Source organism: Mirounga angustirostris, unplaced genomic scaffold (assembly GCF_029215605.1).
Source record: "Mirounga angustirostris isolate CCGP_5_RB_7025 unplaced genomic scaffold, mMirAng1.0.hap1 SCAF_9, whole genome shotgun sequence".
NCBI lineage: Eukaryota > Metazoa > Chordata > Mammalia > Carnivora > Phocidae > Mirounga > Mirounga angustirostris.
Genome location: NW_026991717.1, coordinates 92,103,634 through 92,129,829, shown reverse-complemented (window position 1 = coordinate 92,129,829; position 26,196 = coordinate 92,103,634). Strand labels below are relative to the sequence as shown.

Sequence of the window (26,196 nt, the reverse complement as noted above, 5' to 3'; positions counted from 1 at the left end):
GTTAAGCGACTGCCTTCGGCTCAGGCCATGATCCTGGAGTCCCGGGATCGAGTCCCGCATCGGGCTCCCTGCTCGGCAGGGAGTCTGCTTCTCCCTCTGACCCTCCTCCCTCTCATGCTCTCTGTCTCTCATTCTCTCTCTCTCAAATAAATAAATAAAAATCTTAAAAAAAAAAAAAAGATTATTTCGAATATTACCTTTGTCCTCCATTGATAAGAGAAACAATTGCACGTGCAGGAGTTACATTACTGACCATAGCTCTCAGTGCTTTGTCAACATCTTCTCTTATAAATGTATTTGATTCTCCAGCCTTGTGCAACAAAACTTTTACTGTAGTATCTAGTTCTTGATCCATGTTTTTTTTCAGGTAAGTGAAAAGATCACTTAAACAGACCACAGCAGCACGAGAAACTCCAGAGCGTAAATTTTTCACCTAAAAAAAATTTCCAAAATGTACATTTTGCTGATATTCTGAAAGAAAATCAGTAATAATGACTTTGAAACCAAATTTACTATTAAAGTAACATGTTTTAATACATATTATCTATGTCCTAAAAATTAACATTTAATAAAAATTTTTAAAAGTTGCAAAGTAAGGTATGAGCTACTTTTTTTTTTTTTTTAAATAAAATCTGTCCTTGATGTGGGGTTCGAACTTATGACCCTAAGATCAAGAGTTGCATGCTCTCCTGACTGAGCCAGCCAGGAGCCCCATATAGGAACTACTTGTAACTACATATAAGCCTACTTATATCATTTAGTACAGAGGTATTCTTTTTTTTTGAGAGAGAGAGCACAAGAGGAGGGTAGGGGCAGAAAGAAAGAGAGAACGAGAAACTTAAATAAACTCAACCCTCAGTGTGGAGCCCCATGTGGGGCTCAATCTCACAACCCTGAGATCATGACCTGAGCCAAAATCAGGAGTTGGATACTCAACCGACTGAGCCACCCAGACGCCCCTAGTACAGAGATATTTTTTAAAGGTCAAATTAACATGGCATATTTATTCTTTCTTATCCAAACAATCCTTAACTCAGCTGAAAAATAAGTTTACCTCTTGAACTACAGCAAAATTTGTTTCATGCAACTTTGTGTTCAATATTTCAGAATGAAAAGCAGCTAAGCACCTAATAAAATTCAGTCCTTCAATTTTCTTCTCCCTATGGGAAAAAGAAACAAATGACAAAATCACTTATTAAATGGGGCTCAACTGGAACAGGATCTCAACTGGAAAATCACTTATTAAATGGGGCTCAACTGGAATACGACTTTTGTCGTATGAAATACTGCCACTGAGGAGATGTTGCTTATTTTTCCATATCATTTAGGAATTTCAAATAAAAAATATGTAAAGTTTTATTTGCTCCAATAGTTCTCTTTCATGATTCAAAAGATCTTTTAAGAGCTAAAATCACCATTGACATCACACTAAGTTCATGCTTCGTAAATAAAAAGAAATATTTCCTCCCTATTAATAAGAATGTCATATTCTTTCTAGAGAACAGAAGGGAAAGGAATGGCAAACAAAAGGTGAGGGAAGCAATACAACAAAAATGGAAGGAGAAAAGTAACCACCTTATTGGCAAATATATAATCCAACAGCAGAAAACCACCAACAGATGGTTCTGTAATTTGTATTTTTCTTTCATTATCTGACCTAATGAGCCAAAGAAGGGTAGGTGGATACTAACAAGAGAGTGGGATTCAAGTGGGATTTAGGTATAACATTTCCAACGTGATGATTTTCATCTTACAGGTTTGAAAAATGAGAGCCAAAATTAGTTTCCTTAGTAATATTGTAATATTTCCTTAGGTAATATAGATGGCAGTCATTTTTTTAAACATTTACATTCCCTGAATGAATTATGGAAAACTCAGAGAAAAGAAAAGACCTAAGAATCCAAGGTAGCAAGAGTAAACCTATTTAAATAGCTGTCTGGTTCAAAATCCTCATTTTTTTGGATAAGCATAAAAAACAATTAATTTAAATGCAGAAACAACCCAATTCTATACACACAAATAACAGTACAGTCAAGAGAGAGGGAGGCAGGAAAAGAAATTAAGAAAAAGTGGCTAAAATTTTTCCAAATTTGATTCAAACTATAAACTCTCAGATCTAAGAACAACCCCAAACAGATAAAAAAAAAAAAAAAAAGCACAACATGGAACATCATAATCAAATTGCTAAGAGAGGTATTAAAATAAAATATAAGGTCAGGTAGCAATATTAAAAATAAAGCAATATAAGAAGATGGGGAAAAGAACACTATTTTAGTTAAAGTCATGAGAGAAGGCTTCTCTGAGGAGGTGACATTTGACAGATACCTGCATGAAGAGAAAGAGAAGACACTGGAAGAATGTTTGAAGAATTAAGTACAAAGATCTTGAGGCATAAATGAGCTTGGGGTGTTCAGGAAATAGCCCAATGCCTAGAGTGGCTAAGTAAGGCAGAGCACCCATCCCCCTGTAGGGGATGAGGCTACAAAAAGAGGCAAGGGACAGAAAATGAAGGACTTTGTAAGCTATAAAAAAGTTTAACAATTTTTTTCTAGTGTTCTAGGGGGCCACTGGAGGGTTTTGTGGGGAGGAATCCCACGTTCTGATTTGAGATTTAACAGTATCACTCTGGCTGTTGTATGAGGTGAGCAATCATGGAAGCCTGCAAACCAGTGATGACACTACTACAGCCAGGTGTGGCTTGGACGACAGGATCAGCAGCCGAGATAAATTCTGAAAATAAAGGAACTGATGGGATATAAAGAAATGATAAAAAGTCAACACTGACTTGGTATGAACAACTAAATATCCATGGCAGAGTTATTAACTAAGATGATGAACACCGAGGTAGAAGCAGATTTGGGATTAGGAGGGGGGGAAATAAAAACTTGTTTTAAAGATTTTTACATCTATGTTCATGAGATATTTTTTATCTCAGTCTGTAGTTCTTTGTATGGTTTTGGTATCAGGGTGATACTGGCCTCAAAGAATAAGATGGAAGTACTCCAGCCTCTTCAGTGTTCTAAGTTTGTGTAGAATTGATTTCTTCCTTAAATGTTTGGTATAATTTACTAGCAAAACCATCTGAGCCTGGAGTTTTCTTTGTGGAAGTTTTAAATACAATGTCAATATCCTTAATACGTATTGGATTATAGAGGTTAGCTAATTTTTTGTTTTGTTTTTAGTGAGTTTTGGTAGTTTGTGTCTTTCAGAGAATTTATCCATTTCACTAAGTTGTTAAATTAGTGGGCATAAAGCTGTTTATCATATCCCTTTATTGTTTGTTTAAGAGCTATATGATTAGTAATGATGTTTATTCCCTCATTCCTGATATGGTAATTGTTTTTTTCTCTGATTTTGCTTGATCAGTCTGATCACAGGTTTATCAATTGATCTTCTCTAAGAACCTGCTTTTCTGTACTGTTTGTTTTCTATTTTCTTGATTTTTAGCGCAATCTTTATTATTTCTTTTCTTTAAATATTTTGGGCTTCATTTGCTCTTCTGTTTGTAGTTTAAGGTGAAAGCTGAGGTCACTGATATAAAATGTTTCTTCTTCTGTAATATAGGTGTTATGGTGCTATAAATTTCCCTCTAATTTAGCTGCATCTCATAATTTTCATGTTCCATTCTTAATTTCATTAAATTCAAAATACTTTGGGGGTGCCTGGGTGGCTCAGACACATGATCTTGGCTCAGGTCTTGATCTCAGGGTCATGAGTTCAAGCCCCACATAGGGCTCCACGCTGGGCATGGAACCTACTTTAAAAAAAAAAAAAGGTTAAAAAATACTTTCTAATTTCCCTTTTGATTACTTTCTTAGATCCATGAGTTGCTTCTAATTGTGCTAGTTTCAAGACATTTGGAGATTTTCCAGGTATCTGTTCCTAACTTCTAATTTAATTCCACCATAGTCAGAGAACAAAATTTGTATAATCTGAATCCTTTTAAATTACTTATTTTATGTTCCAAAATATTTTTCTTGGTAAATGTTCCTTACGGACTCAAAAAGAATGTAAATTCTGCTATTTTAGGTGGAGTATTCTATAAATGCCAATTAGGTCAAGTTGGTCAATCATGTCATTCAAGTCTTCTATATCCTCAATGATTTTCTTTCTTCTAGTTCTATCAATTAATGAGAGATGGTTGTTGAAGTTCCAACTGTAATTGTGGATTTATTTATTTCTTCTTGCAGTTCTACCAGTTTCTGCTTAATGTATTCTGAAGCTCTGTATATGATAAATAAAATCAGGATCACTTGATGAATTGACCTTTTTATCATTATCATTATAAAATGACCCTTTTTACTCCTAATGTGAAATACAGAATTCTAAGATGGCACCCATGATTCCTGCTCCCTGGTATATACCACCTCATAATACCCTCCCCTTGAGTATGACTATAAGGGGATATTATTTCCCTCAATCATGTTACATTATATGGCAAAAGGGATTTTGCAAGTTGTCCTACAGCTCACTGATTCTCTGTTTATGTCTTTCCTCTAGTTTCTTCAACACATGGAATAGAATTATAACTATAGCTATAATGTCCTTGTCTACTAATTCTATCATGTGTATCATTTTTGGATTGGTTTCAATAGTTGTCTTTTTTTCCTTCTCATTATGGGTTGTATTTCCCTGCTGCTTTGCATGCCTGGTAATTTTTTATTGGATGTCAGTCATTATGCATTTTACCTGAGATATTTCTGTATTCCTAAATTATTTTTGACCTTTGCTCTGGGATGGAGTTAGGTTATTTGATAAGTTTGATCCTCTTAGGCCTTGCTTTATATTTTGTTGGGCAGGGCCAAACCAGTCTTTAGCCTAAGGTTTATTTTTCCACACTAAGAAGCAAAACTCTTTTGAGTTTTCTACTTGACGCCCTGTGAATTATGAGGTTTTCCACTGTGCTGATGGGAATAAGAAGTATTCAGGGACTGTTCCCTGTAACTTCATTCTAGCTCTGGCTTCAGGTAATTTATTTATATTTATGCCCTGACTAGTATTCAGCTAAATATTTGAGAAGAATCCTCTGAAGGTCTCCAGAGTTCTTTGTGAAGCTCCATCCTCTCTGGCATTCTGCCTTGCAAACTCTAGTTACCTTGGCATCCCCAAACTCCCAGCTCCATTTCCATCTCTGCTGGTATTTACATAGTTTTCCCTTCTTTGAGCTGTAACCTGGAAACTCTGCAGAAGGTTAAGCGAGGGCAATTATAGAGTTCACCTTGTTTGTTTCCTGTCTCTCAAGGATCACTAATTTTCATTGCCTACTGAGGAATATTTTGAAAACCACTGTTTCATATATTTTGTATGGTTTCTTTAGTTCTTTCAGATGTGTAGGCAAATCTTATGCCTGTTAACCCACCTTGGCAGGAAGTGGGAAATCAAGAGTTCTATTTTGGATATGTTAAATTTAAAATGTCTATAAGCATCAAAGTGAAAATGTCAAGCAGGCAGATGGATTATAAGTTTAGAGCTCAAGAAGATACCTAGAATCGAGACATATATTCAGTTGAATATAATCTTTTAGGAAAGGGGTTGGCAAACTACGACTCACAGACCAAATCTGACCCCATCAGAAATTTTTATAAGTAAAGTTTATTGGAACATAGCTATACCTATTTCTTTTCTTACTATCTAAGCCTTTTATTTTATTTATTTTTTAAAGATTTTATTTATTTTTTGACAGAGAGAGACACAGCGAGAGAGGAAACACAAGCAGAGGGAGTGGGAGAGGGAGAACAGGTTTCCCAGGGAGCAGGAAGCCCAATGCGGGGCTCAATCCCAGGACCTGGGATCATGACCCGAGCTGAAGGCAGACGCTTAATGACTGAGCCACCCAGGCGCCCCCTAAAGCTGCTTTCACACTACAACAGCAAAGTAGAGGAGTTATGATAAAGACATCTGGCCTGCAAAGCCTAAAATATTTAGTATCTGGCTCTTTACAGAAAACGATCGCCAGCCTGGATCTATGGAATAAATGTAGATAGAGAATGCCAGTGGATTGTATTCTGGAGCATGCCTCAATTTTGAAGCCAAATAAAGAAAAGGAATAAGAACATACTAAAACAAGAAAAGAACCAAGAAACTAGAAGGGAGTGTCGACTGTGTCAAATACTGCTAAAAGGCTAAGATGACCACTAATAAATAACCAATGCAGATATAGCAAGATGATCACTTTCATAGTTTCAGTGATGTGGTTGTCATGGTGGGGAGTGCTGAGAGCCAATTAAAGGTTGAGAAGAGAATATGAGGTGAAAAAATAGACAATGAGTCAGCCTTTGTGAGGACTTGGCTAAAAAAGGGGAATAAAAGAAATGTGAAGATGTGCAGTTTAGGGAGGTTTTTTTTAAAAATAGGGGATATTATAGCACATTTTAATGTTGATGAATATGGTGTAAAAGAAGTAAAACTGAGGATATGGAGGATGGGGATGGAGAGAGATACTGAGGAGCAAGGCAGGTAATGGGACAGTATATGCTCCAGGAGGGCAGGGCTGGGAGGCTGTTGAGCTCTGCTAGTAACAGATAAGTATTTCCAGGATTGTTATAGGATGTATTTCACAGAGAAACACTTGGAGGAATGGTGAGATTTGTATTCTAGTACCAAAAGGTTTATGTAACCCCTAATAAAGCTAAACTCTGTCATTATGGTATATAAATTATAACTGGTTGTAATACAGTGCTATTAGGACCAGAGTTCAGTTACATTAATAAGTTGAAAAAAAACTCAGACTAAGAACTATAATAATCATTTCTATGACTATTTTAATAGAGAATGTTTCAAAGTTTTTAATAAAAAATATTCAGAAAACTTCTGGAACTCAGCTTAGTTTTAAGTTAAGGTTGATGAACTTACCAATCCTTGTCAGCTAAAAGCCTAAGGGCTTCTGTCAGTGCTATTTCTGGTTTGGAAAATGGCCGTAGTTCTGATGTATCCATTATTTCAGGACTGTGAGTGACAGAAGACATCCTTTCTTTATATTGTGGAATGCCTCCAGGAGATGCTTCACCTAAAACAAAAAAACCAGATTAAATAAAGCATCAGAGAACTCTGATAAAAATGATATTCTGAATACAGATTCTATGAATATTTCTTATGGAAACAAGTATTATCAGTTTAGTCTTTAATAAAATTGTAATACTCGGGACAACAAAGCTATTTAAAACTTTACTTCTTACATACAAAATTATTTAATTATATCAAATATAAATATATAGGTGGTGTTTCCAGTCATGAGTCCTATAATAAAGTCTAGTTTTAAGAGCTAAAAATCAGTAAGAAATATTATGATCCCATTTTATAAAAACATGTGGATATATACCCGTTTTACTATACAAATGACAACTGAAAATGAAGCTTCATAGCATCTGTGTAAAGAATTCTTCTTTTCTTTTTTAAGATTTTATTTCTTCTAGAGAGAGCGAGCGCATGAGCACATGCGCAGGAGGAGGAGCAGCAGGAGAGACAAGCAAACTGCATGTTCAGTGTGGAGCGTGCTGGGGGGCTGGATCTCAGGAACCAGAGATCATGACCTGAGCTGAAACCAAGAGTCAGATTCTTAACCGACTGAGCCACCCAGGAGTCCCTGTATAAAGAGTTCTAGCCGAATTCCAAAAATACCAAAATCATGAATGGAAGGGAAGAGATCACGACTAACACTGAGGAAATAGAACAATTACTAGAAATTATTACCAATTACTAGAAATTATTACCACCAACTATATGCCAACAAATTAAGGAACCTGGAAGAAATGGAAAAACTGAAAGCTTTTACCTTAAGGTCAGGAACATGACAGGAATGCCCACTCTCACCACTTGTGTTCAACATAGGACTAGAAGTCCTTGTCTCAGTAACAGACAACAAAAGAAATAAAAGTTTTTCCCCATTGAGAATGATGTTCGCTGTGGGATTTTCATAGATGGCTTTTATGATATTGAGGTATGTTCCCTCTATCCCTATATTCTGAAGAGTTTTTTTTTTTAAAGATTTTATTTATTTGAGAGAGAGAGAATGAGAGCGAGCACATGAAAGGGGGGAGGGTCAGAGGGAGAAGCAGACTCCCTGCCGAGCAGGGAGCCCGATGCGGGACTCGATCCAGGGACTCCAGGATCATGACCTGAGCCGAAGGCAGTCGCTTAACCAACTGAGCCACCCAGGCGCCCTATTCTGAAGAGTTTTAATCAGGAAAGGATGCTGTATTTTGTCAAGTGATTTTTCTGGGACTATTGAGGATTATATGGTTCTTGTCCTTTCTTTTATTTATGTAGTGTATCACATTGATTTGCCAATGTTGAACCACTCTTGTATCCCAGGAATAAACCCCACCTGGTCATGTGGATAATCCTCTTAACGTACTGTTGGATCCTATTGGCTAGGATCTTGTTGAGTATTTTGGCATCCATGCTCATCAGGGATATTGGTCTGTAATTCTTCTTTTTGGTGGGGTCTTTGTCTGGTTTTGGGATCAGGGTAACGCTGGCCTCATAGAACGAGTTTTGGAACTTTTCCTTCCATTTCTATTTTTTTGGAACTGCTTCAGTAGAATATGTATGATTTCTTCTTTATATGTTTGGCAGAATTCCTCTGAGAAGCCATCTGGCCCCAGACTCTTGTTTTTTGGGGAGGTTTTTGATTACTGCTTCAATTTCATTACTGGTTATTGGTCTATTCAGATTGTCTCTTTCTTCCTGTTTCAGTCTTGGTAGTTTATAAGTTTCCAGGAAGGCATCCATTTCTTCCAGGTTCCTTAATTTGTTGGCATATAGTTGCTGGTAATAATTTCTAGTAATTGTTCTATTTCCTCAGTGTTAGTCATGATCTCTTCCCTTCCATTCATGATTTTATTGATCTGGGTCCTTTCCCTTTTCTTTTGGATAAGTCTGGCCAGAGGTTTATCGATCTTATTAATTCTTTCAAAGAACCAGCTTCTAGTTTCATTGATCTGTTCTACTGTTCTTTTGGTTTCTATTTCATTGACTTCTGCTCTAACCTTTATTACTTCTCTTCTGCTTGGTTTAGGTTTTATTTGCTGTTCTTTCTCCAACTCCTTTAGTTGTAAGGTTGGCTTGTGCATTTGGGATTTTTCTACTTGTTTGCGAGAGGCTTGGATGGCTATGTATTTCCCCCTTAGGACAGACTTTGCAGTATCCCATAGGTTTTGGACCGATGTGTTTTCATTTTCATTTGTGTCCATGAAGTTTTAAAATTCTTCTTTAATTTCCTGGTTGACCCAATCATTATTCAGCAGTATGCTCTTTAACTTCCAAGTGTTTGAATTCCTTCCAATTTTTTTCTTGTGATTGAGTTCCAGTTTCAAAGCACTGTGGTCTGATAACATGCAGGGAATAATCTCAGTCTTTTGATATGGGTTGAGACCTGATTTGTGATGCAGTATGTGGTCTATTCTGGAAAATGTTCCATGTGCACTTGAGAAGAATGAGTATTCTGTTGTTTTAGGGTGGAATGTTCTATATATATCTACGAAGTCCATCTGGTCCAATGTGTCATTCAAAGCTCATTTCTTTGTTTATCTTCTGCTTAGATGATCTGTCCATTGCTGAGAGTGGAGTGTTAAGGTCTCCTACTATTAATGTATTATTATCAATACAATTCTTTATTTTGGTTAATAGTTGGTTTATGTAGTTGGCTGCTCCCATGTTAGGGATATAGAGATTTACAATTGTTAGATTTTCTTGTTGGATAGACCCTTTAAGTATGATACAGTGTCCCTCTACATCTCTTATTACAGTTTTTGGTTTAAAATCTCGTTTGTCTGATATGAGAATTGTTACCCCAGCTTTCCTTTGAGGTCCATTGGCATGATAAATGGTTCTCCATCCCCTCACTTTCAGTCTGGAGGTGTCTTTAGGTCCAAAATGAGTCTCTTGTAGACAGCATGTGGATGGGTCCTGTGTTTTTATCCAATCTGAAACCCTATGCCTTTTCATGGGAGCACTGAGGTCATTCACATTCAGAGTAACAATTGAAAGATATGAATTTAATGCCATCATATTGCCCATAAAGTCTCTGTTTGTATAGATTGTCTCTGTAAGTTTCTGGTCTATATTACTCTTGGGGTCTTTCTTCTTTTATAGAATTCCCCTTAATTATTTCTTGCAGGGCTGGCTTGGTGGTCACATATTCTTTCCCTTTCTGCCAGTCCTGGAAGCTCTTTATCTTTCCATCTGTTCTTTTTTAAAGATTTTTTTTTTTAAAGATTTTATTTATTTATTTGAGAGAGAGAATGAGAGAGACAGAGAGCACATGAGCGGAGGGAGGGCTCAGAGGGAGAAGCAGGCTCCCTGCCGAGCAGGGAGCCCGATGCGGGACTCGATCCAGGGACTCCAGGATCATGACCTGAGCCGAAGGCAGTTGCTTAACCAACTGAGCCACCCAGGCGCCCAGTCTTTCCATCTGTTCTGAATGACAGCCTTGCTGGATAAAGTATTCTTGGCTAATTGTTCTTCTCATTTAGTACCCTGAAAATGTCTTGCCAGACCTTTCTGGCTTGCCAGGTCTCTGTGGATAGGTCTGATGTTATTCTGATTTCCCTGCCTCTGTACGTAAGAAATCTCTTCCCCCTAGCTGCTCTCAGGATAGCTTCTTTGGCTCTAAGATTTGCAAGTTTCACTAGTATATGCCAGAGTGTTGGTCTATTTTTATTGATCTTGGGAGGGGTCCTCTCTGCCTCTTGGACACGAATGCTGGTTTCCTTTCCCAGATTAGGGAAGTTCTCAGCTGTGATATGCTCAAATATACCTTCTAGTCCTCCCCCTCTCTCCACCCCCTCAGGAATCCCAATAATTCTGACATTGGAACGTTTCATGGTGTCATTGATCTAAGTCTGTTCTCATGGGCTTCTAGATGCCTATCCCTATCCTCCTCAGCTTCCTTCCTTTCTATCAGCTTATCTTCTAGATCATGAATTCGTTCTTCTGCCTCATATACCCTGGCTGTTAGAGTTTCCAGTTTAGACTGCATTGCATTCAAAACATTTTTAAGTTCAGCCTGATTAGATCTCATTTCTGCCCTTAGAGAGTCTATATTGTTGCTAATGCTTTTCTCAAGCCTAGCTATTGATTTCATAAGTGCTACCCTGAAGTCTTTCTCTGACATCTTGCTTATATCCATATCCATTAGATCTGTGGCAGAGGATATGGTCTCTGGTTCTTTCCTTTGTTGGGAGTTCCTCCTCCTAGTCATTCTGTTGAGGAATGGGTGAGGGAATGTACCGAGTCCAAAATATCAACCACAACCCAAGCAAAATGTAACTATGAAAAAATCCAAAGTGGTTGAAAGCTACTACAGATACTCTATCAAAGCCAAGATGATCCAAAACATTAAAAAAGAAAGAAAAAAGGAAAAAAAAAAAAAAGGAGGGGGGAGGGCAGGGAGAGAGATTGTAATCTCTCAGAGTGGACACAGAGGGTGTTCTGCTTGTTCCTGCTTGATTTTTGGTCTCTGTGTTAGAAGAAACTATATCCCCAAATTGCAAAGAAATCAGAACTTACATATATATAGCAAGATAAAATTGAAGAGAGTGAAAAACAGGCTATAATGGGGTATAAATCTATAAAACATATATGTGAAAAAGAAAATAAAAGTTAAGAAACGACTTAAAAACATAGGCTGGGAAATACAAATCTATTTGAAACGGGATCAGGGTTAAAAAAAAAAAAGAAGAAAAGAAACTAACAAAGAAATTTAAGATTTTAGCCTTAAGTATCAGCGAGTCGTGGTGGAACACCTTGAGCTCCCAAATTATTTTCCCCTGGCACTGGTGTTTTAGAGTCCTATGGGAAATAAGCTTAAACTTATTCCCCTGTTTTTCCAGTCTGTCTTCTGGGAGAGGGGCCTGTTGCCCTGCTGCTCGGCTTCTCAGGCCTCTTTGCCTGGGTGGAGTTGCCTCACCCCTTGTCAGGGAGATGGGCTTAATGTGAGCTGGCTGGCTAAGCCACTTTTGTTCCTTGGCATCTTTTCGCTTCTCTTTAGAGTGACAGAGCAAACATGGCTTTGCAGGAATCTCTGGCCTAGAGCAGTAATGTCACAGTCCTCCCCACTCAACAGATCTCCAGGTCAATCTGTCTCCCTCTCTGCACACACCAAACTCCACAGACTTGTGCATCTTCTGGGGGAGGGGCCTGTTGCATTGATTCTCAAAGGTCTTCTCCATGCGGAATTGCTCCATCCTTGCTTGGGGCCAGGCTACGTAATCTGCTCTGGTTTGCTCTATGTGGCTTTTGTTCCCTGAAGGCTTTCTGCACAGCTTTTGAGGATGAGAATGAAAATGGTGGCCTCCCAATCTCCAGCCCTGGAGCCAAAAGCTCGGGGCCCCACTCCTCTGTGAGCCCTCAGAGAAAAGCAGTCAATCACTCGTCTCCCAGCTCTCCAGCCGCACTCCGTCCTCACCCAACCTGTGACCAAGTGTTTCTATGTAAGGCACACGGCCGCATTTGGAGTCTCCAAACCCAGCAGACTCTTGGGGCACGCTCTCACGCCACTCCTCCCGGGGAAAAAAGAGGGCTCTCCCTGGTTCTGCTGCTTGTTGGGCCCCTGCTCAAAGAGCAGTGGCCCGACTGTGCCTCAAATCACAGTTTATGGAAACCCCGAGCTGAAAGCCCACTCCTGGGCTCACTGATTACAGTTGGCTTACCTGCTCCGATACATGGGAGCTCTGCCACACTCAGGTAGCCCTGGTCTTCCTGTGACCCCGAGGATCCTGAGACCACACTGTCCCAGCGAGGGTTCCACCTCCCACTTAGGGGCCTGAGTCCTATTTAATATTTTTAAAAACAGCACAGGAAACTGGAAGCCACTCTTGGCCAGGTATAGAACCTAGTAAGTACTGAATGGCAGGCTGAATAAGTGATAAATACAATGATTTTTTAAAATCATGATCTAATATAAACCAACTTCACAGTCTCATTTAACCCCAGCTATAAAATGGGATACCACTCCTTAGTGAAATAGGAATATTTGCAGGGAGCATGGAGGAGACCTTTGAGATAATTTGGATATTTATAGGGGCAGAAAACTGAGGCCTATTTGCAGGTCAGAAAGTTAATTAAAAGGCAGTCCTGATAATTATGAAGCCAGGTCTGTCTACTGACTCCTACTAGCTTAGTGCTCTTTTCATCACAAATGCACTGAACCATATGTGGTCTCTTGAGCTTAACCAGCATTTGTGACATTATTCTTTACATTTAAACAAGTTACTTACCTGAATCTGAAAACACTAAAGATGACCTTTTTAAACAGGTCCCTCCTTTCAATTGAGGGCTGAAGGCAATATTTTCTAAAGGGGAACTCTCATTTTTTGATATTCCCACCTCATCTCCAAAAATATTTAAGTCTAGAAGGGAGAAAAACAATCAATCAACTTCCTTCTTTATGAGAAATAATTAATATTTATTATAAAAAAGCTACTGGGTCTTGCAAATTTCAATGTTATGGTTCAACATATTCCATTATTAGCCCTCAGTTAAACCACAGGTACACTAGCTTTAGAATAGTATCAGTTAAATAACACACCAAAAGTTAAATTCCACCTACTTTCAGATGTCATCTTCTCAGTTCCTGTATGTTTCATTCGCTCCCAGGAATTCTGTTCCTTCTTTTCACAATCTTTAATGTCAAAAAGTTCTTTTTCCTCTTTTCTCTTTTGTCTCATCTTGTCATAAGTAGATTTTGAAATAGAACCTTTAATCTGAATGAAAAAGTGGAAAATATCTGAAAGTATTCAGGGAGTTCGATATTTAAAATAACTATCTTCATTTCAGACAAATGTATATAGACATTAAGTGTCTACATATAAAAAAATAAACTACATTTTTTAGTTCTTATTTCAGGAATTCTAAAATTGACTAGAATTACATGGTGCTAATATCATAACTAAATTTGTGCCTAAGGATACCAGTCTCTTACTCCTTGAGTGTCCTAGAAAATTGCTGAATATGTAAACACACACACACACACACACACATATATATATATAAAGTACATGTATAGTATAAAGTATACTAGATACTTTATATCAGAATGAGAATATATTTGCTGGAAAGAAGAATAACCCATTATTTAAATGATTAAGGAGCAGAAATTTCAATTATCCTGAGATTTTAAAAATTTTAATCAAAACACCTTCACCACCCAAATCTGATGAACACAACACAATGGTGTAATATAGGCTTGAGTTTATACTAATAATCAGCAAATAATCTTACATCCTTTTCATTCTCAACATCAACATATGATGGAATATTTTGCTGGACCGCTCTTCCATAAATTCCTGATGGTGGTTCAATGCTTTGTTTAATTGAAAATGTATCTCCATTTTCCACAGAAGATATCACTGATTGGCTGCAGGCTGCTGGTGCTGAATTTGGACTTCCAAATACACCTGAAATTAACCCACCATCAAATTGCAGTTAAGTATTTACGTGATGTCACTCTAATAACAAAGTTAAAGACAAGCTCTTGACTTTAAGAAATAAACAATATAGTTCGTAAGAAAAACATGTTAAATAATAATAAATATAAAAATAAATACCCTAACAGGACAATCATATAGGAGGTATCACCAGACGTTTCACAATATTAAATGAGAACTGCATATTGTAATAATGAGTTTAAATGAAGGAAAGGTTGGTATGAGCTGGGTGTTTAAGATGATTTCAAGAAGCAAGGATTTGAGCTGAGATTGGAAGACACAATGAATTTGGACAGATAAGTGAAGAAGGAGGGGAGGGCATCCTATAAGATGGTAATGCTTAGAAGCAGAGCTGAACAAGTATAAAGTGTGTATGTGAAATGAATAACTCAGTTTGGTTGGGCACAAGGCAAACAGGAATAACAGAAACTAAGTTTGCAAGGGTAGGCTGGAGCCAATCTGAGAAGGGCCTCAGATTAACTTAATTGGACTCTACCAAGCAAACAATTAGGAAAGCTTTCCAAGCATTTCATCCTATTTCACTATATTTACCAAAAAGAAGATGTGCACCTTCAATGTCTATCATCACATTCTACTTTTTCGATTAAAAAAGAAACTAATTGAGATGGGTTAATTAACTTGATGGGCGAAGCCTTTCACAATGTATATGGATATCAAATAATCACTTTAATACCTTACAATTTTATTTGTCAATTACACCTCAATAAAGTTGAAAAGAAAAAAGAGTTTTAAAGAATATTTGCAAATATATTGTTCAAAGGTCCTCTAGTCCCCCAAAATATATATAACAGGTGTTAATTCTGATTTGTCTAGACTCTGTATGGAAAATAATGAAATTATATTAAATACTAAGCTGATAAATTATAAATAAGGACTATTATTTGAACTATGATAAAACTGTCTTAGCTATCCTAAAAGTGTCTTAGAAGTATCTAAGCTGCAGCTGTTACATAATACATCTCTCTGAAAATTACTGACATGAATTTACTTAGTTTTGTTAGAAGACAGAAATGTAAAATTAAGTACTCACTTCTAATTCTTTCAATTTAATAATTTTTTAAAAAGAAAGTTCTAATAAAAAAAGTTCTAATCAACACTTGAATCACACTCTTCTCTGTTCTTTAATGATATCCTTTGCTTACATGTGGAGAACACATACAATTAACAAGCTAAATAACTTGGAAATACCTTTTCCAACAACAACCACTGAGTCTTCTGGTAAGGTATTTGTGGATGTGAAGTCAAAACTGGGAATTTGCTGTAAATTTGATGATGACCCTATAAATGCTAAAGAAACAAACAAACAAAAAACACCTCACATTTTAATATTGTTTTTATAGTATTTTAGGATATTGTAACATGGTCCTTTAAAACAGAAATTTTACTTCATACATTGATTTTATAATTTATTTATTCACACTTACTTATTAATTCAATAAATTTTGAAATTAGAATACCTCATCTGGACTAGGAAGTAGAGAGAAAAGAAACCTTCCTTCACCTAAGGAGTTTATACATGTCAGAGTTAAGATTGGGAAAGATATACAAGAAAATAAGCACAGCATGATAATTGAGCAACAAAAGGGTAACCATGAAGGAAAGCCTCTGACTCCTGAAAACAGACCAAGTCAATCTCACAGCAATCTGAAACTTTCTAGGTTAACTTTCACCTCAGTTTGTGATTATTTAATTATTCTCTTACTCCTAGACTATAAACTCTATGGAGATAGGACCCATGTCTGGTTTTGATTATCATTCTTTTCCAGAGCCTCTTAGTAGGGCAGATAGTAGGTATTCAATAAATATATGTTAGACGAATGTTACAAGGCAAAAAAAAATGGAAAGCAAAATATAATTAATTTGGGGTCAACGAATAGAAACCTCAAGTAAACTCAAAAGATGTTAAGTGACAAAGGAAAGCAAATCTCAGTAAATGGAACAATTTGTTCAACATCCGTCCATAAACATAAAGTGTATACATAGTCTGTCAAGAGATAACTGAATAATTAGACAAATCTGAGGAAATACATAAAGAACATGTTATCTTTAAGTAGTTTAACTTCATTTATCAGAGAAGCTGATCATTTTTAATGTTACTTTTACTTTTTACACTATATTTTCTTGTAAACAAAATACTGAAAGAAATATTGCTCATTGAGTCTCAATTGTAAAATATAAAGAAAAAATAAGCTTAAAAGACTCTTAACACATAAGCTACTCTTATATAACCTTTTTGTTACTTCTGTCTCATTCATCCAAATAGCGAAAGAAAATACTAACTCATAAAAGCTAGTTTGCTAAAACTCTAAGCATCCATCACTAATCACTTTCTCAAGTCATTAATTGTGGCTCTACATTAGTATGCTATAAAATGGGTAGGTTCAAAGGAACAATCAGCAGAGGAGTGGAATGGGAAGAAGTGGTTCTGAAAGCTAATCCTAAAACCGTCTGAAGTTTCTTGCAAAATGAATCCATTCACATATGCCACCTATTGCCAATATTTCTTTTGGAAGTTGTTTTATTCTCTTCAGCACTGTACTCAAAATTCATTTTAATCTGATTATTTGAGGATGCAATGTTTGATTGACTGTATCCAAGGCTACACTGTTAGTCTGGGTTGGCTCATCACCACTCCATTCATTTAACATGTGGCATCGGACGCCATTACATGCAAAGCCTAACAGGAATATAAAGATGACAATATCTTTACTTTTAAATAATTTATACTACTCCAGGCCAGTTAAGTGGGGAAAACTTTCTAAAGAAATGGATTTTAAGCCAGTATTCAAAAAGCAGACATGATGTGAACACATTAGGATCAGAAACAGACATCTAGGACAACTAACTATACATGCCAACTAAGAAAACGTCTAGTACTAAGAATGCCAGAGCATGGGGGAATGAAAAGAGAAGTAAGAGATAATGCAATAAGTTCAGCTGAGGAAGATTATTAAGGGTCTTAAAAATTTTGCTGCAGAGCACAAAATTTATTCTGTGGGAAATAGGGAACCACTCAAGGTTTTGAGTATGGAAGAGATGGTAACTATACTTCAAAAAGATAATTCTGGAAGGGTAAGCAGCCTGGAGTAAAAATGGATAAAATAAGAAGCAAGATGTCTTATTCAGAAGACTATTGCAATTATCCAGGGAAGAGGTAATGAAGGCCTAGATTAAACAGAACTGGTAAGATGGTCACTGCCTGAACTTGGAGGGTAAAGAGAAGTAGACAAGATGACTCTAAAGTTTTAAGTCCCCATAACTGGAAAAATGGTAATGCTACTAATAAAAATGAAAACAAAGTGAGAAGAACAGGTCTGGAAAGGAGGGTAAGTTTGGTTTTTGAACATGTTTATTCTCGTTGACCAGACAGATACAGTAGGTGTTTGGTTTAGAGTTGGAAGTGTATGTGAGAAGTAATTTTCTGGAGTAGAAATAACTGCTACTCAAAAGATATAAATATTTCTATGATTCTGCTGTCCAAAAACGGTGCCACTAGTAGTGAATGAATATATTCAGCAATTATTTCAAAGCAATTTAAAAAAAAGAAAATTAAAAAATTATATGTTAGGGTATGAGTTACTTTTAGGAAGAAAAGTATTTTTGTATTGATTATCTTTACATGAGAAATAAAATATGTAAGTATATAGGAAAAAAACCCTGTCATTCTCTTTTGTAAAAACAATGAGAGAGAAGAAACCTTCCACGGGGCACCTGGGTGACTCAGTCATTAAGCGTCTGCCTTCGGCTCAGGTCATGATCCCAGGGTCCTGGGATCAAACCCCGCGCATCGGGCTCCCTGCTCGGTGGGAAGCCTGCTTCTCCCTCTCCCACTCCCCCTGCTTGTGTTCCCTCTCTCACTGTGTCTCTCTCTGTCAAATAAATAAATAAAATCTTCAAAAAAAAAAAAAAAAAACCTTCCACAAAGAACAGATATTGAATTACATCATGGATGAAATTTTTTAAAAATTCACAAAAAAAAGAAAAAACGTTCCAAGCAACTTCCCTTTATTTCCACAAAAAAATACACATGTCCTAAAATGCCTGACTGCCTACACACACACGACTTCAGATGATCAGAAATAACAAAAGTTGACCTATTACAATCATGGTTGCTACAAATAAAAAATGACAGCTCCTTACAGTTACTAGTAGAGTAAATATTTAAATACAGTTACTTCTAATTATTATATTTAAATATTTATATACATTAAAATAACTTCCTCTTTACCCTAAAGGAAATTTTTAAAAATGTAGCTATAATAGGTTCTCTGAAAAAATGAACAGAGCAGTCACAGAGGAGCTACTTGCTACACTAAATTTAAAGGAAAAAAAAAGGATGTAAATTATTAATAATGGTTAGTGATAACAAAGAAGCCTTCCCAGGTTCTACCACAGGAAACCTATATTCCTGTTTCCACAGTTTATTCCATGGTTACAACCTAAGTAGGCATCTGGGATTTATTTATTCACATGATTTCTCTACCCCATTTTAGTGGTAAAATGTCTTGTAACACGTGTGTGTGTGTGTGTGTGTGTGTGTAATCTTGGCAGAGGGAGACATCACCAGAGATTCCTTAGTTTTTTGTTTTTTTTTTTTTAAAGACTTTATTTATTTATTTGAGAGAGAGAATGAGACAGAGAGAGAGAGCATGAGAGGGGGGAGGATCAGAGGGAGAAGCAGACTCCCTGCTCAGCAGGGAGTCCAATGCGGGACTCGATCCCGGGACTCCAGGATCATGACCTGAGCCAAAGGCAGTTGCTTAACCAACTGAGCCACCCAGGAGCCCCAAGATTCCTTAGTTTTAACCTCTTGGGTAGTTGCTTCCCTGCTTTGGCTTCTCAGGTAAGCCCATTAACCAATACATGAACCTGCATGTTCTCTTATTTGGCAGAATTACTGAAGCAATTAAGACATCAGCAGAGGGGTAAGAAAAATCTCAAAACTGAGAAATCTCAGGTTATTGGAATGCTTAGGGAGAATTCTGAGACACTTAATTTAAGATTTAGAGACATTCAATCTTAAAAATTAACTTGTGAAATTTACTAACCTTTTGTATGTTTATAATGTCTTGGGTGTTCCTTATTTTGTATTTTGAAAACACTAGGTGAAATGTCATGGAACCTATCATCTTCAAAATCACCACATCCAAACCCACAGTTCATACGTTGACCAATTATGCTTACATTGGATGTTGTAATCCCTGTAAAATAAAATACATAAAAATATTTATTTGAATGATTCAGGTAATATTATAGATAGGTACATATCTCCCCTTCTAAATCTATCTTGCTTTCTAGACTTTTAAAAAGGTCAGTGACATAATATTAGAAATTATAACATTATAGTAATTCAAAGTTGTATCATATTTTAAATTTTGTTATACTTTTTACTAGCAGTTAAGAACATTTATTATAAACTATATCTGAAACATTTTATAAAACAGGCTTTAAAATTACAATGAAATACAAAATTCAATGTTTGGAAGAGATAACCAAGTATATATATATATATATACATATTTAAAATATGACAGGCATTTAATGTTTAAATGACATATAAACCTTTATAGCAGAAAGAAAGATTTTTAAATCTAGAATTTTTAAACTGTATCCTGAGAGATATTTTCCATTTCTCTCTTCTCTCCCACTCTTGTGTAATGGATCTATACTGGTCTGGCTGGTGAAGCAGTACACCCCACAGTGACTAAGCTCAGAATCTGGAATCATGCTTCCTGGCTATAAATCATAGCATTGCCACTTAAGCCCCTGACAGAACCTGGGCAAGACAATCTTATTTGTAAAATGGAGGATAACAGAATTACCCCTTCCAGAATGGCTGTGAGGATTAAGAAAATACATGTAAAGGGCCTAGCATAGTGCCTAACATACTGTAAATACCCAAATGTTATATTCCTAACTAAAAATAAAAGAAATCAGGGAACCTGGGTGGCTTAGTCAGTTAAGCATCCAACTCTTAATTTCGTCTCAGGTCATGATCTCAGGGTTGTGAGATCGAGCCTCGGGTCAGGTTCCGCATTCAGTGGAGTGTTTGAGATTCTTTCTTTCCCTCCCCACCTGCCCCCCACCAATAAATAAATAAATCTTTTTTTTTTTTTAAAGATTTTATTTATTTATTTGAGAGAGAGAATGAGAGAGAGAGAGCAGGAGAGGGGGGTCAGAGGGAGAAGCAGACTCCCTGCAGAGCAGGGAGCCGGATGCGGGACTCAATCCTGGGACTCCAGGATCATGATCTGAGCCAAAGGCAGTCGCTTAACCAACTGAGCCACCCAGGCGCCCTAAATAAATAAATCTTTAAAAAAAATCAAAACCCTAATGTGGACCTCCTTTTAACAAATATCAAAAATTTTAATCTACATTTGAATGTTTCAACTGACCACCCTATACCAATACTTTGAAGCTATTAAAACCACAAAATATCTACTAAATGGAAAATCCTACACAATATATATTTAAGTCACCATCCACTTTCATATATATAGCTCCTTACAAATACCATTAAATAGTAGTAACAAAATACAATTTGTTCTTAATATGACTGTGGGTTTTTTAATAAAAACAGGATTGTGAGGAGAAGGGGTGGCTGGTGGCAACTTGTCAACAGAGGACTGTAGAATAAAAGGCACTAAGTCGTTCATAGAGAGTCAAAAAATATCTGGTGTTAATAGAGAACTTCTGGGAGTAACATGGATATCTGTCTACACTCTTCTTAGTTTTGATAGATAATTCATAAAGGTATCCTCATAAAGATACTGGTTTTGGGTGTAAATGCTTTCTGTTAATAACAGGTATTACTAATCTGATGTTACAGGAAAAAAGTTTGCTATAACATAATTCAGGAAATTTACCTATGTAAATTATCTATAGCACATTTACCTATGTGCTATAATAGGTAGTGGTGGATTACATGTGGAAATATTTATTGGACATTAGAACACAAAGACAAGTTGGATTTATAGTTTCTACATAATTATTTTTGGTTTTGTTTTCAGATAATCTTTACTCGGAGCATTACTCATTTTTACACTTTATCAGTTAAATGATAAACTTGTAGGAATCATTTGCTTACTAAAAACAAAACCTTATCCCACAAAAAACAAAAAATGTAAACCCAAGTTTGTAAGATCCTAAACCATTAGCAACCTTACAGTTTGAGGGCATATTAAATTTAACCAAGAATATCTCACAATGAATTCAACAGTAGAGTTTCCAAAACTTGATCTTAGAAATGTGTATTTGTTAAAAATACAGATTTTTAACTCTGACGATCAATTCATTATTTGTGAGGTGAGGTCCCAGAATCTGTGTTACAAGCATCCCTGGTGATCCCTAGGACTAGGCAAATTTAAGAAATACTAAATATTAGACAAGTTTGGCAAACACTGAATACTGTATAATGAAGTATGTACTGTTTTAAGAACTTTTTCACTTTACTAAAACTTAAGTGACTTATGAGGTCAGGGGGAAACTCAAATCTAGGTTTTCTAAATCTACTCTTTTCTAACTCCAAACATATTCTTCCAGAAGAGGGCTCCACTTTTGTAAATAAGACACAGGCTACCAATAACTTCTATAAATAAAGTTATGAATAATTTACTATAATAATCAGCCTTAAAAAGAGATTAAAGAATAAGTTTATGTGTTATGTTTCTTTGTGTCTTTTCCTTTAAAGGAACAAAAGCCAAGTGTCCCCTGTGCATTAGGTGCTTATACTTAACTGTTCATTACCCCTTCTCAAGGTTTACATTACCAGATGAGGGAACTGAGTTTCAAAGCAGTTAAATCACTTGCCCAGCTCATGAATATGGTCAAACCGGGATTCCAGCTGGGGTCTTTCAGACTCCAAAGCACATATACATTGTCTTCCTGTGCCTAATAGATTAACTAACTCTTTGTGGAACACTAGCTTTTGGAAGCCAATGTACCAGGCATGCATGGTTGAATTAGGCATTTGTGATAACGAAGGCACTAGGTAGATAATCAGGATCTGAGAATCTGAGAGTCCAGAGAAGTAAAATAATGGTAATACCACTATAAAGGTATCAGTGCAAAATATAATGATACCATGAAGGTAATAATCAATTTTGTTTGTGAATGGGGAAGGTTTTCAGAAAAAGCAACTGCACTGTTTTTACAGCTGAATGGGGTGTGGTGTAGATTCCAGATTTCACCCAGAAAAAATGGTACATGCAACTGCAAAAAGAGAAGAAGTGGTATTGAAAGTGGTCTGATTTAACTGGAACACAAAATTACAAAGGAAGTGAAATATGAGGCGGGAGAGGTAGACAGGGACAGATCATAGAAGAATGCCCTAAATAAATTTAGGCTGGTCAATACAGTCAGACTTGCATTGTGGGGAACAAGAATGAGACTGAAGCTGGAGAGAAATCTTAAGAGGCTAAATGGATAAGAAATGAGTAAAAGTGATAGTGGAGACTAAAAAGAGGAGATGAAATTAAGACATATTTAGGAATCAGAAATTTAAAAGTCTTAGTAGACAAATACATACATACATAGTTTTTAGAGAGGAAATTATAATGTAAGGTAGAGTACCCTTAAAGTTGTTAGGACTTTCATACTGAGATCATGTGAAAATAAATGCCAATTTGTTATAATTCACTCATAATCTAATATACTGTTACCAATCATAAAGAAGAATCACATGCAGTTTCCATCCTTAAATAGATCAGGATCCAAATATTTCTCCAAAAGATTACTAATAACTAAATCTATTTTCTGAAAAGTGATGCTATACGTTAGAGACTTCCAGGTTAGTTCACAAAATTCTTAACAAGATACAAATGAACTTAAATACTAGCTAAGTGTTGTTTTTAAACCAAATTGTCTTTTGTGATACTTCAGTGGCTTCCAAACTGTGCTGCATATTAGAATCAACCTGAGGGCTTTCAAACCTCTGGTGGCCAGGTCACATTTCATATCAATTAAACCAAAATGTCCGGATGGAAGAGCCAGGCATAGGTACACCTATGGGCTTAAAGGGGGATCAATTATTTAGGTAAATAATTTTTCTTCCAAGAATAAAACAATATTTATTCTTGCCAAAAAAAGGCCTTTTAAGGAGCTAAAAAGATGATTAGTCTTAATTGGTAACTACAAAAATTCTATATCTGAAATGCATTTTTTTACCATTTTTGGTATCATTTAAAAATCATACTTTCTATAAATCATATTTATAAAACAGTTATAAAATACCTGCACTGAGGCTTTGGTCAGCTATCTCAGAGATTTTATTCTTTGCAGAAGAAAGTCTCGTTGGACAAGATTTTGATCCAAATGTCGGAAATATGTCTGACCTACAATGAAACAAAGTAATTCCAATAAACATTTAAGATCTAAAGCTGTTCAACATTCTTAGATAGTAAGGCAGGAGCAAGTATGAAAACTATAGCTAAGAATATTTTTTTATTGGTATTCCTAGTTCACTTTTAGAACTTCCAACCATTTAACATATAGGTAATTCTTAAATTTTTCATGAGAGGATTACAAAAGGCAGGGAAGATTCTCTAACTCGTACTATATAACCTTTTGTTGGGTCAAAAAAACCCAAAAAAACAAAACTGATCCAAAGAAAGTTGGTTCATTCCAAAACTAAAGCAAATGACTCCTAATAATCTAATATACTATCTGTCCTCACAGATAATAACACAAAAAAAGAGACTTAAATACATTACAAATTAGAGATAAGCAACAGGTGGATTTATTAGCAAATGTCATTTTCTTCCTGGATTATATTTTGTTATACTTTTCTGACATTATAAAGACCTACAGGCTTTGTTTCACAAAGAAAGTGACTGAAGATCGTTGAATCTGAATGTAAAGGAACTGTTTTAAATCATTTAAGTGTTGTAATATCAGTAAGCCAGTGATGAATATTATAAAGAGATTTTACAAAGGAGCATAGTTCTTAGTAGTTGGGTAAGCATATTTGTTAATTGGCCTAGTGAGAAGTCAATGTTAAACATTATTTTTTTTAAGGTTTTATTTGTTTATTTGACAGAGAGAGACACAGTGAGAGAGGGAACACAAGCAGAGGGGGTGAGAGAGGGAGAAGCAGGCTCCCTGCTGAGCAAGGAGCCCAATGTGAGGCTAGATCCCAGGACCCTGGGATCACGACCCAAGCGGAAGACAGACGCCCAATGACTGAGCCACCCAGGCACCCCAATGTTAAACATTTTTAAAGAGTAATTTCTCTAGAATAGATGATAGGTTTTTTAGTCAATTTACATTTATACCATGTACCTGACTTGAATGGAAGAAAATACTTTAGTCTCTACAAGAGTGGTTCTCAAGAGTTTTTCCTCCCCAACCCACTTAAAGATGAAAGCCCCACATGACGTAATAGTGGCTCTCTTTGCCATGATTCTTAAGGCAAGATGCAAGCTGGTTAAGAATAACTGTTTTAAAGCTATTAAACTTAATGTGGAAATATGAAATTCATTAAAGGCAATTTAGTCCAGAAATGAGGGTATATTGAACTCCTTCTCACAGAGTTCAAAATCTGAAGAGAATAATTCCATGAGACAATATAGAGAATAGTGAATTCTAAATGTTATAGTATAAAATGAACTTTTCTTCCCAACTAGGTTCTCAATTATTTACAAGACCTTGCAACTGCAGGAGTATTTAACGTAAAATTTCACATTCATAGAAGATAAGGGAAGGACTTTAGGTCTAAAAGATAAATATGTATTTTAAATGTCTGGTAACTAAATATAAACAGTTACTTCACCAGCCCATGTAGCCATTCCAAATTCATTTTGTAAATATATTGCATTATTCTCCCTGGGTAATTACAACAAAGGAATTTCCAGTAAGAAAAAATTTCCAACTGCATATTAAGCTGCTATTTAAGTTAAAAATGTAGAGAATGGAATCATGGGATAAGACAAACGTCTCATAGCAGGACACAAAAATTTGGTTTAATTCTATGAACTGCTGAAATGAAACACCCTGCTGAAATGAAACACCATCTGTCCTTTTATTATGCATTCTCTACCTACACTGTTAAAGATTCCAGTTCACTTAAGTGAAAATAATTTAAATTTAATTTTAAATATTTACAGCTAGTAGCTGTGGATAACCATGGTTCAGGATAAAATCAAAGGAAAATAAAGTTAAAAAGACTGACAACAACAAATATAAACACGGATGTGAAACAACTGGAACTCTCATGCTTTGCTAGTGGAGTAGAAAATTGTACAAATATCTTGGAAAACTGTTCAGCAGTTATTTAAAAAGCTAAATGTATATCTATCCTATGACCCAGCAATTCTACTCAGGTTTTTGTCTAAAATAAAGAGGGAAGAGATTCCCCAAAATCCTAGAATAGAGTCACAGAAATTCTCAGAAATCAAGGTAGGATCACTGTTTAAGACTTAGAGGTCACTGAGGTAACCTGGAAAAGTTTGTTGAATTGCTATACTAGAAAAAAATGCTCTAGGGTGGCCATGACTCTAATTCCAGAACTGCTATAAGGGAGACTCCTGAGAAGGCTGCAAAAGCTATGGCATGGAGGCCTAAACTTCTACATGAAAATGGAACAACAAAATATAAGAAATGGCGAGGTTAACAGCTGAGTGGAGTTTATCTACAAATTAGAGGAAATTGGTGCTGAGTTTTCAATTAAAGCAGTAATATCAGCTATAGGTCCACTGCAAAAGACTCAATGATCTAGAAGAGAGCTAAAGAACAAAGAATATTAGGATAAATA

The 26,196-nt window shown here is 36.0% G+C and overlaps 1 protein-coding gene across 7 annotated transcripts in view; it reads right to left on the bottom strand.

Annotated features, from left to right (window-relative positions):
• TOGARAM1 (TOG array regulator of axonemal microtubules 1) overlaps positions 1-26,196 on the bottom strand; it is a 77,936-nt gene that overhangs the window by 18,551 nt on the left and 33,189 nt on the right. For 6 of the 7 annotated variants that reach the window (XR_010405163.1, XM_064570985.1, XM_064570984.1 and 3 more), the window contains 9 exons: positions 23,679-23,779; positions 19,496-19,648; positions 15,636-15,734; positions 14,221-14,396; positions 13,550-13,703; positions 13,218-13,349; positions 6,853-7,006; positions 1,055-1,160; positions 198-433 (listed from right to left, as the gene is read on the bottom strand). Coding sequence is in view for 6 of the 7 variants with exons in the window: in XM_064570985.1 (XP_064427055.1) it covers positions 198-433; positions 1,055-1,160; positions 6,853-7,006; positions 13,218-13,349; positions 13,550-13,703; positions 14,221-14,396; positions 15,636-15,734; positions 19,496-19,648; positions 23,679-23,779 (1,311 nt within the window). In the remaining variant the exon portion in view is untranslated. The remainder of the gene's footprint in view (positions 1-197; positions 434-1,054; positions 1,161-6,852; positions 7,007-13,217; positions 13,350-13,549; positions 13,704-14,220; positions 14,397-15,635; positions 15,735-19,495; positions 19,649-23,678; positions 23,780-26,196) is intronic. The other variant, XM_045900771.3, reaches the window with a different exon arrangement.